Raw genomic sequence first — 12,195 nt, forward strand, 5'->3', positions numbered from 1 at the left:
TTTGGGAATAGAAATTCCACCATGGCATTAGAAGGGGGTCAAAGATAAGGAAGAAGAACAGAAAAGGAAGGGGGAGAAAATATACTCTTCCTAATATACAAATTAAAACTTCTAACTTTAGTCCACCCCAGTGTGGCTCAATGGTTGAGCCATTAACCTATGAACCAGGAGGTCACAATTCAAATTCCCGGACAGGGCACATGCCCTGTGTTTCAGGCTTCGATCCCCATTGTGGGGTGTGCAGGAGGCAGCCAATCAATCATTCTCTCTCATTGTTTCTATCTCTCTGTCCCTCTCCCTTCCTGTCTGAAATCAATAAAAATATATTTAAAAAAAAAAACAAAGAAAAAAAGCAACCTCTAATTTTGCCTTCCTCTCTCTCTAAAATCAATAAAAACATTTTTTAAAACTCTAACTTTATTTTCCTGCCTGTGTGAAGTTTGTGAGAAAAGAGGGAAAGAGGAAAATACAGTCAGAAAAAAAAAAAAGAGAGCAAAAAAGAATAAAAAGATGAGGGGAAAAGCAGAAAATTCGTTGCAGGTAAGTCAGTGCATTTTAGAATCACATTGCAAAGTTCACAGTGACTCGCCCACCACCTATGTTTCACACACACAGGAACAGAGGCCCAGAGGAAGGATGAATGGCTTACCCAAGGTCATACAGCAGCAGAATTAGGACTAGAAAGTCCAATTCTACTGGCTTAGAGGCAGAACAGAAGCCAAAGGAACTCTAAGGAAGAATGGAAGGGAAAAAAACCAAGATGGCGGCATAGGTAAACACCGGAGATTGCTGCCTCGCACAACCACTTCAAGAATACAACTAAAAGACAAAATGGACATCATCTAAAACCACAGGAAGGCTAGCTGAGTGGAAATTCTATAAATAGAAGGAAAGAGAAAAGCATACTGAGACTCAGAGGAGGTGCAGTGCGGAAGTACAGAGGTACGGAGGTGCATGCGGAGAGGGCTGGTGGCTGAGGACACAGTTGTCTCTTTCAATCAGGAGGGAGTCTCAAGCTCTGAGCTCCAGTTCCGAGTGAGTCTCTGGGGACCCAGACTCATACGGGAGAAACTGGACTGTCTGGCATCGGTGGGAACTTGAGGGCGGCTTTCTCTCAGAGGTGCTTGCAGCATTTGCCGGGACACTGAGAAGTGGGGCCTCTGAGGGCAGCCATAGCTGCTTGCTCCACCCTGTTGATCCCCTGGGACCTCTCCCTGCCCAAGCTGTGCGCAGGCTTTTGCATATGAAAGGCCTGGCCCTTTGCAATCTGAAAATTACCTAACAAATTGCAACTGGCCCAAGGCCCCAGGCAACTTGCATTGCTTCACACCTGGCTACTGCTGGATAGCCTCAGGCAAAGGCTAGATTAGCACCTCCTTAGAGATCCAGGAGCAAGTGTGCCCAGTGGTCAGAGTGGGACCATCCAGATCTCAGCTCCTCGGATCCATAAAGGACACATTCAGGGGGCAGACTCAGTGAGCACCAAAGCCCCACTGAAGCAAGTCTTGTCCCGGAGGGGTATTTCCAGCACAGAAGTTCTCCCACTGTAGACACAGCTGATTCTCACAGCCAATTGGCCTGGAGGTCAATTCCTCCCAGTGATACCTACAACAATCAAGGCTTAACTACAACAAGACTGTGCACAAAGCCCACAAGGGGGTGCACCAAGAGTGTCCACCTCAGGTAATTGGGGAGGCTGAGCCACTGGGCCCTATAGGACATTTAGCACAGAAAGCCACTCTATCAACACAGGGAAGCAGCCAAAATGCGGAGACAAAGAAACAGGACACAAATGACAGAAATGGAGGAAAGCAAACTATTGGATATAGAGTTCAAAACCACACTTTTAAGGTTTTTCAAGAACTTTCTAGAAACCGCCGACAAATTTAGTGAGACCACCGATAAATGTATTGAGATCCTCAAGAAATCTAGTGAGACCATCGAGGGTATGAAAAAGGACCAACTAGAAATTAAGCATACACTGACTGAAATAAAGGATATTATCCAGGGTTCCAACAGCAGACTAGAGGATCACAAGAATCAAGTTAAAGATTTGAAATACGAAGAAGCAAAAAACACCCAACCAGAAAAGAAAAATGAAAAAAGATTCCAAAAATACGAAGATAGTGTAAGGAGCCTCTGGGACAGCTTCAAGCGTACCAACATCCGAATTATAGGGGTGCCAGAAGAAGAGAGAGAGCAAGATATTGAAAACCTATTTGAAGAAATAATGACAGAAAACTTACCCTACCTGGTGAAAGAAATAGACTTACAAGTCCAGGAAGCGCAGAGAACCCAAAACAAAAGGAATCCAAAGAGGACCACACCAAGACACATCATCATTAAAATGCCAAGAGCAAAAGACAAAGAGAGAATCTTAAAAGTAGCAAGAGAAAGACAGTCAGTTACCTACAAGGTAGTACCCATACAACTGTCAGCTGATTTCTCAACAGAAACTTTGCAGGCCAGAAGGCAGTGGCAAGAAATTTTCAAAGTGATGAATACCAAGAACCTACAACCAATATTACTTTATCCAGCAAAGCTATCATTCAGAAGTGAAGGCCAGGTAAAGAGCTTCACAGATAAGGAAAAGCTAAAGGAGTTCATCACCACCAAACCAGTATTATATGAAATGCTGAAAGGTATCCTTTAAGAAGAGGAAGAAGAAAAAGGTAAAGATACAAATTATGAACAACAAATACACATCTATCAACAAGTGAATCTAAAAATCAAGTGAATAAATAATCTGTTGAACAGAATAAACTGGTGATTATAATAGAATCAGGAGCATAGAAAGGGAGTGGACTAACTATTCTACGGGGGGGGAGGGGAAGGGGTGTGGTGGGTGCGGGAAGAGAGTGGACAAAAATCGTGCACCTATGGATGAGGACAATGGGGGGGCGGTGAGGGCAGAGGGCGGGGTGGGAACCGGGTGGAGGGGAGCTATGGGGGGGAAAAAGAGAAACAACTATAATAATCTGAACAATAAATATTTAATTATTTTTAAAAAAAAAGAAAAAAGAATGGAAGCTCTGTTTCCTTCTCTCAGGCAATGCCAGGAACACAACAAAGCAGCCCTTGGTCACACATGATACTCACACAGGCAAGAAGCATCGGAAGACCTGAGACACCTGAGAGTAGCATCTGTTCCTCCTACTGGTGGGAAGTGAAGAACTAAGTCTTTTCCTTACCTGCAAAGTCCAAGTCTTCTATGTGGCATTTTCCTATCCTTTCCACCAGTTCTGGAATCCTGATGTTATACTTTTCAACAACAGCAATCTTTGCTTCAAGCTCCTTATCCTCGGCTGCGGTCACATACCTCTTGAAGCCACTAAAGCCTTCTTTGTGCACCCATCTTCTAATAAACCTGTCTTTAATAAGGAGGTTTCCTAAGGAGAATACAGACACAGGTTAATGTGATACAGGCTGCACTGACATATAATGGCAGCAGCTACACATTCCTAACCAATAGCATAAGTGAATGGTCTTAAGGCTGGGAGATCCAGGTTCTAGTCCTGACTTCATCACTAACCTAATGTGTGTTCCTGGGCAAGTCAGTGAAATGACCTGTACTTTAGCCTCTCCATCTCTAAACTGAGGGCCAAAAGCCCTACCCTTGAGATCCTTACCTACTTCACAGGGATATGAAATAGCACAGTAATGAAAAGAAAAGTGCCATAGAAATGTTAGCAATGATCATTTGGGGCACATGCAGAAGTTTCAATGGTAAAGTTGCCCAGGCAGACAAAAAAGTTGATGAGGGAAGACAGCCTAAGGGACCAACAATAGAAATAAATTTAGGACTCCTGAGAGAAGGATATGGAAAAAGTTATCAGTACCTCTGAAAACAGGAGGCCTAAGGGATCCCAGTCTTGATGGGAAAAGAGCAACACTAGTTCCACCCTTCTCCAGAATTTAAAAACTCTGACTCAGAATATGCCTGTCCTTCTCCCATCCCTTGTCATTGCAGTGCTTCTGTCCACTGCACCATGGCCAGGAGGGTACTCACGTTTCTTCCGTTCTTCCTCTGGCTGAAGAAGGATCCAAATATCAATGATTCTGTCCAATCCAAATGATTTAATCCCCTGAAAAAGTTTTTTTGGTGGGATTTTTGGGTTTTTTTGTTGTGTTTTGTTTTGTTTTTGTCTTAACAAAACAAAAGTAAACCAACTGTAGAGATGTGAGTATGAAATTAGATGGTTTCTCGGAAACAGATCTCAAATTGTACCCAAAGTATAAGAATAGTAAGCAGGAAACTTTATCAAGTGTAAAAGCCCGGGACTATAATGCAGCCTGAAAATTCAGGATTATCAAATGCTAAGTTTTAGATGCTACCTCAAATTCTTCCTGTTTTAAAAAAGGCAAGAACAAGCTGCACCTTTTCTTATAAAAAAAAAAAAAGAACAATTTAAATTATCTACCTTTCAGGAATATAAGAAAAGGTTGCAAAGAATACTTGAATACAAAGTATGGGCTATGAATACTTACCATTATTTCTTTTGAGGAAAGAACTAGAGAATATCTATAGGTCCAGATTATTATGTTTTAAAAGGCTATCAGCTCCTGGAGGAGAGGGTCTGACTGTGTCACAGTTCAGACCAATTCTACTTAGAAGCATGTACTGAGCACTGGCTGGGGGGCCCAGGATTTGCACAGCATCAGGCCCCAGTACAGAAGAAATACGTGTCAAAGGCTCCACACTCCAAGGATTTATCATCATTTTGGGAAGGGACACATACACATTAACATAGAACAGAGACCAAAATAAGACAGTATGAATCATAATTGGAAACCAGATGTGATCATGTGTAATGACACATGCTACAGGTGATGAGCAGATACAGAGAGGGGAAGAGAGCAACTTACTTTATATCATGCCCAGCATAGATGGTACTCCCCAAGAACTACTGGTATTTTCTTATAATAAGAAAAATAGCTAAATTATGCTATATCCACTATATGAAATGTTGTAATGACATTATAGTAGCAACATGAAAGAAATGCTTATGTGTTGAGTTAAAACAGCATACTTTTGAATGTACACTATAATGACAATTATGTAAAAATACACATCTAGAAAGACAAAAACAAATAATTAGCAAAAATGAGAATTATATGGAATACTGAGATTAAGGCTGAATTTTTTCCTATAACTTAGTTATAAAATCTTTATAAATAAGAAAGAGAAGTGAGAACATCTTGGTGATTATGATTCACTCAATATTTACTGAGTGGCTACACATAGTAGGCCCTTGAAAATATTTTTTCATAAATAAATGTGCAAATTTCTTTTAGTCACATAACTTTAGTCAAAGAGTTAAAAATGCCATATAAATGTCACCGAACCCTAACTTCCCCATGAAACAGGTAAAGAAAAGGCATTATTTTTATCTTAGAGAAGGAGAGAATGAGGCACACAGAAGTTGTGACTTGCCATAAGCCACACAAAGTTAGTGACAGAGCCAGAGCTAGAACTAGGTATTCACTTTCTATCCACTGGAGCCCACTAGCCTGTCCCAGCTGTGTTGTCACCTTACCCGTTCTTACACTAATGAACAACACACACGAAACATTCGCAGGTAGCCAGCAGCCTCATTTGCACAACCAAAGGTGAGAAGGGCATTTGTTTTTTTAAATAGTAGGAGATCCTCAGTTCTTTTTAGGATCTGACTGTACAGGAATACTTGGCTAGCATAATCAGAATAGTCAGGGAGAAAGACTTCAGTCACAGTGCAGATGGTGAAAACTGTCAAAAACCCAAATGCTTGCTTGCATAATAATCCTAACTAAATTGAACATTTCCATTGGCTGTGTTTGTCTGCAATGTTTCTGTGCATGAAGCAGTCAACAGAAATTTACTCTTACCCCAATCAAATGTATCCTTGCAGGTACTTCTCCATCAGTCACCCGTACAGCCTCATCGAACACATTGGCATTGGTCCGGGACAGCAGGGCCACCTGCCCCTTTGTATCACCTCTAATGCTACCTTTTGGGAGACAGCATAAACTTTACAGCAAATCCAAATAAAGAGGAAAACTGATTTTTGTAGCAAATAAAATAAAAATAACTGAAAACCTTACTCTGATGGCTTCCTCCAACCAAAGTCTTTTTTCTTACTCTCTTGCAGACATCCAAGATAGTAGCTCCCACATAAGCTATTTCCACACCAAATCTAAAACTCTGTTGGAAAACAGCAAAAAAAAAAAAAGAAAGAAAAAAAGAGAGAGAGTTAGCAACTTCTCCCTGAAGTATGTTAGCATATTTCTATCATTATCAAGTCTTGGCCTTGCCAAAGTGATCATTCTGGCTCACCTTAACTGGAGAGCATATTTGGAAATTCCATACTGTTAACCCACTTGTTAGTTAACAAACTGAATAGGAGCTTGACAAAGAACCACTGACTTTATTTCTAAGTTTTCAGAATAGCATTTTCTATCTTGAAACTTTAGTTGCCTTATTTTTTTCCTCTTGTCCCCAAATCCAAATCCTGATAATTCGTCCACCATATTTTCTATAATATATTTCTTACCACTGCTGCCAGGTCAGCTTCAAAACTCAAACTTCATGCCTTACTTACTTGGTCTCTTTCCCTCCAGTTTCCTCCCACTGCCGATGCCTCGCTATACCTCTGTCAGATCAATCTTCCCCAGAATAGTCCTCAAGCCATGCACTTGCTAAAAAGAAAAAAAAAAAAAAAAAAAAAGGAAGAGCAGCCTGGCTGGTATAGCTCAGTAGTTGAGCGTCAACCGATGAATCAGGAGGTCACGGTTTGGTGTGATTCCAGGTCAGGGCACATGCCCGGGGTTGTGGGCTCAATCCCCAGTAGGGGTGTACAGGAAGCAGTTGATCAATGATTTTCTCTTATCATTGATGTTTCTATCTCTCTCTTCCTTTATCTCTCTGAAATTAATAAAAACATATTTTAAGCAATTTTTTAGAAAAGGAAGAATAATACAGGAAGAACAGGTGATGCATACATTTTAAAGATTCATCACAGCCTAAACAGCCTATTTCCTTCTATTCCCAAAACCAACGGCAAATTTTTCTTTTAAGCAACCTTTACCCTTCTTTCAAAATCAAATCTAACAAGTATAAATTATACAAAAGATTAAGGGAGGGGGGAAGGGAGAGTTTCTCTCCTTGCCTTAGAAACTTTCTCAACATTAATTTAAATCATTGCCCTACATAACCAGCCACAAGTATAATCATTATTCCCTGAGCATTACCTGAACTCTCCCTGCCCTAGTGCATGGCAAAACAATTACCTGCCCTTCAAAAGTCTGCTTAACACTGCAGCTGGAAAGACACCATTCTTCACCAAACTCATGATATTCATTGCCTTTTTTGTGCATTTCTAACTTAAGGTAATAAAGTATCATATACTTTGGTGAACATCAATAATACAGTCTAAGGAAAGTGAGATTTCGTTGCTATAGAACTTTCCTGAGTGCATCATAACCTACATCATAAAATAATCAGTCCATACTGATATAAATGAATAAATGGGAGAGAAGACACAAATCCCTCTTGCAGAAGAATTACAAATAATTTATACAGATAGTCCAACACTTATTCCTTGAGTGAGGGCTAAGTATAGTGTCTTTCTTCCAAAGTATATACTATGGAAAGGAGAGGGGGCAGGGAGAGAAACCTGACAAACACTACTTCAGCCAGATTATCAAGGTCAACATCAACAGTCGTAAATCATAGTCCCTCAATATTGTCATGAGAGTGACAGTTTTGTTCTGAGATCTTCCTCCCCAACACCCATAACATCAGTCTGATCATGAGAAAAACAGTAGACAAATTCCAATACAGGCATCCTACAAAACACCTGACCAGTACTCTTCAAAACTGTCAAAGTTATCCAAAACAAAAAAAGTCTTCTTAACCAGCCAACAGGTTAAGAAGACATGACAACTGCCATGTTATGAAGGTATGGTAACCTTCATAGGATCCCAGAACAGAAAAGAACATTAGAAAAAAACTAAGGAAATGTGAATAAACTAAGGGCTTTATAATAACGCTCCAATACTAGTTCATTAATTGTGGAAAATGCACCACAATTAATGAACTGTTAATAACTAGAGGACGGATTGGGAAACCAAGATGGCGGCATAGGTAAACACCGGAGATTGCTGCCTCGCACAACCACTTCAAAAATACAACTAAAAGACGGAACAGACATCATCCAGAACCACAGGAAGGCTGGCTGAGTGGAAATTCTACAACTAGAAGGAAAGAGAAAAGCATACCGAGACTCAGAGGAGGCACAGTGCGGAGGTAAAATACTAAGGTGCGGAGGTGCGTGCGGAGCGGGCTGGCGGCTGAGGGTGCGGTTGTCGTTTTCAATTGGGAGGGAGTCTCAGGCTCTGAGCTCCAGTTCCGGGCGAGTCTCTAGGGACCCAGACTCATACGGGAGAAGCGGGACTGTCTGGCATCGGTCAGAACCCGAGGGCAGCTTTCTCTCCGAGGGGCTTGCAGCGTTTACCCGGACACTGAGAAGCAGAGTCTCTGAGGGCAAGACTGAGAGCAGCCATAATTGCTAACCCCGCCCTGCTGATCCCGTGGGACCCGCCCCGCCCAAGCCCTGCAGGGAGACTTTTGCTGGATAGCCTCAGGCAAAGGCTAGATTAGCACCTACCTAGAGATCCAGGAGCCAGAAAGCCCAGAGGTCAGAGTGGGACCATCCAGTTTGCAGCTCCGTGGTACCATAAAAGACACACTCAGGGGGCAGACTCAGTGAGCACCAAAGCCCCATCGAAGCAAGTCTAGCCCCAGAGGGGTGTCTCCAGCACAGAAGTTCTCCCACTGCAGACACAGCTGATTCTCACAGCTAATTGGCCTGGAGGTCAATTCCTCCCAGTGATAACTACAACAATCAAGGCTTAATTACAAGGCTGTGCACAAAGCCCACAAGGGGGTGCACCAAGAGTGTCTACCTCAGGTAATTGGGACATTTAGCACAGAAAGGCACTCTCTCGACATAGCGAAGCATAAAAAATGCCAAGACAAAGAAACAGGACACAAATGACAGAAATGGAGGAAAGCAAACTGCAGGATATAGAGTTCAAAACCACACTTTTAAGGTCTTTAAAGAACTGTCTAGAAGCCGCCGCTAAATGTAGTGAGATCTTCAAGAAGACTGGTGAGACCACCGATAAATGTAGTGAGATCTTCAAGAAGACTGTTGAAACCCTCGATGTTGTGATAAAGAACCAACTAGAAATTAAGCATACACTGACTGAAATAAAGAATATTATACAGACTCCCAACAGCAGACCAGAGGATCGCAAGAATCAAGTCAAAGATTTGAAATATGAAGAAGCAAAAAACACACAACCGGAAGAGCAAAATGAAAAAAGAATCCAAAAATACGAAGATAGTGTAAGGAGCCTCTGAGACAGCTTTAAGCGTACCAACATCCGAATTATAGGGCTGCCAGAAGAAGAGAGAGAGCAAGATATTGAAAACCTATTTGAAGAAATAATGACAGAAAACTTCCCCTACTTTGTGAAAGAAATAGACTTACAAGTCCAGGAAGCGCAGAGAACCCCAAACAAAAGGAATCCAAAGAGGACCACACCAAGACACATCATAATTAAAATGCCAAGAGCAAAAGACAAAGAGAGAATCCTAAAAGCAGCAAGAGAAAGAAAATCAGTTACCTACAAGGGAGTAACCATACGACTGTCAGCTGATTTCTCAACAGAAACTTTGCAGGCCAGAAGGGAGTGGCAAGAAATATTCAAAGTGATGAATACCAAGAACCTACAACCAAGATTACTTTATCCAGCAAAGCTATCATTCAGAAGTGAAGGCCAGGTAAAGAGCTTCACAGATAAGGAAAAGCTAAAGGAGTTCATCACCACCAAACCAGTATTATATGAAATGCTGAAAGGTATCCTTTAAGAAGAGGAAGAAGAAGAAAAAGGTAAAGATACAAATTATGAACAACAAATACACATCTATCAACAAGTGAATCTAAAAATCAAGTGAATAAATAATCTGATGAACAGCATGAACTGGTGATTGTAATAGAATCAGGGACATAGAATGGGAATGGACTGACTATTCTTGGGGGGGGAACGGATGTGGGGAGTGAGGGAAGAGACTAGACAATAATCATGCATGAGGACAGTGGGTGGGGACAGTGGGTGGGGAGGGCGGTGGGTGGGTTGGGAACTGGGTGGAGGGGAGTTATGGTGGGAAAAAAGAGTAACTAATGTAATAATCTGAACAATAAAGATTTAATTTAAAAAAAAATAACTAGAGGACGGGTGCACAAATTCGTGCACGGGTGGGGTCCCTTGGACTGGCCAGCAATCCAGGCCAATCAGGGTCATCTCACCCAGTCTCAATAAGGGCCAATCAAGGCTGGCCGGGGAGGGACCGCAGGAGGGCTCCAGGGAGTGTCCAGCCCTCTCGCTCAGTCCCCATCGGCCAGACCCCAGCAGCAAGCTAACCTACCAGTTGGAGCATCAGCCCTCTGGTGGTGAGTGCACGTCATAGTGACCGGTCGGACACTTAGCATATTATGCTTTTATTATATAGGATAGGGTAAACTGAATGCATGGCATATGGGAAATTTTTATACTACTATCTCAATTCTTCTGTAAATCTGAAAATGTCTATTAAAAAAAGTTACTCTGAGTTGACATTATCCTAAATCACCCTAGAATACAACAGGAACTCAAAAGAATAAAGTCACAGAGAAGGTTGCAGGATTCTATAACAGAACAAAACAGTTCAGATTATTCTTGAATAGTTGGCACATCTCATAGCCTCTAACTGGAAGTGTTTCTTAAAAACAGTGGTTCTTGCACCTCTTTACCCTTTTAAAAATTGCTGAGGTTCTGAAGGAGCTTTTATTTATGAGTTGTATCTAACTATGTTACCACATTAGAAACTTTAATTCATTCAAAATAATAATAATAAACCCAATTGCATAATGACATAAAGAACATACTTTTAAAATATATTTTCTAAAACAAAAAACATTTAGCAGGAAGAAAAAGTGTCTATGTTTTACATTTTTGCAAATCTCTTTAATGCCAAGCTGAATAGAAGACAGCTGAATTCTCAGTTCTATCTACATTCTATCTGTGGTGACATGTTGTTTTGGTTGAAAGATAAAGAAAATTCAGCCTTACACACATGCATATTGAAAAGGGGAGGCGAGTTTAGTAACCTTTTTGGACAATCAAGGACACCATGGGTTGTCATGCTCATAGTGGCAGACATCAAAATTTAGATTTCACTTGAAAACAAAGATTTCCCCCCGCTTTTATCACTTGCTCCTGGTCCCCCACTTGGCAACAAGTCATAGCTCATTTCATTCATTTTAGAGAAAATGCTAAAAACCCAAATCTGAATAATCAGAGTTGGTCGGTCAGCTGTTCTTTCAATGACAAATGGTACTATAAGAAAATAGCTGCCAGTGTAGCTCACAACTCAATCACAAAAGTGCTCTTCATTAGACAACCAACATACTTCAGTGGGCAGAAGTACTTTATTCATACCTCCCACTTCATCACATTAAAAAGATGTATGTCCTCAAGGGACAGCAGTTAATAAAATTATTCATTTTTTCTGTATCAAGTACATTTTTAAGAGAACTATTTTGTTTTGGGTTTTTAGGGGAGTGGGGGGGGGGAGTTCTTGTTGCTTTTTGTTTTTAAACTCTGTAAGTGTACTGAAGTAAAGAATACAATGCCTGCTAGTACTGTTCGATGCCAACGCCTCAGTCCATGAGAAGGCACCAGCAGTTTCACCCACCATTGCTCTGCATCATCAGTTCAAATGTTAACATAATGAAAAAAGCAAATTACTATTATAAAAACCATTGGGTTTTGCAGATACCCTGAGAACCACAGCGAACCACTGCTTAGAAGCAAGGAGTGGCTACATACTGTGAGACTGACACAAAACCTGGCACAGGTCCTAGCACATAGTAACCACTGAAAAACAAGGATAGTGAACTACAATGCTTGTTTATGTGCTTCAGGAGCAAAGAGAGCTCTTACCTGTGTGAGATAGAAGACATGGGTGTGAGGGACTGTAAACAGAGCGTTGACTGCACCACGGAAGGTATAGATCTGCTGGTGAGGGTCCCCTACAAAGATCTTCCCACATGGCTGAGACAGAACTATATTCATGATAGCTGCAAACAATAAGAGGGAACGAAAGAATCT

The 12,195-nt window shown here is 41.3% G+C and overlaps 1 protein-coding gene across 5 annotated transcripts in view; it reads right to left on the reverse strand.

Annotated features, from left to right (window-relative positions):
- FBXO18 (F-box protein, helicase, 18) overlaps positions 1-12,195 on the reverse strand; it is a 62,560-nt gene that overhangs the window by 9,438 nt on the left and 40,927 nt on the right. For all 5 annotated transcript variants that reach the window (XR_002829170.1, XM_023753579.1, XM_023753578.1 and 2 more), the window contains 5 exons: positions 12,028-12,164; positions 6,082-6,181; positions 5,866-5,987; positions 4,010-4,085; positions 3,192-3,389 (listed from right to left, as the gene is read on the reverse strand). Coding sequence is in view for 4 of the 5 variants with exons in the window: in XM_023753579.1 (XP_023609347.1) it covers positions 3,192-3,389; positions 4,010-4,085; positions 5,866-5,987; positions 6,082-6,181; positions 12,028-12,164 (633 nt within the window). In the remaining variant the exon portion in view is untranslated. The remainder of the gene's footprint in view (positions 1-3,191; positions 3,390-4,009; positions 4,086-5,865; positions 5,988-6,081; positions 6,182-12,027; positions 12,165-12,195) is intronic.

This window comes from Myotis lucifugus, unplaced genomic scaffold (genome assembly GCF_000147115.1).
Source record: "Myotis lucifugus unplaced genomic scaffold, Myoluc2.0 scaffold_47, whole genome shotgun sequence".
Classification (NCBI taxonomy): Eukaryota; Metazoa; Chordata; class Mammalia; order Chiroptera; family Vespertilionidae; genus Myotis; species Myotis lucifugus.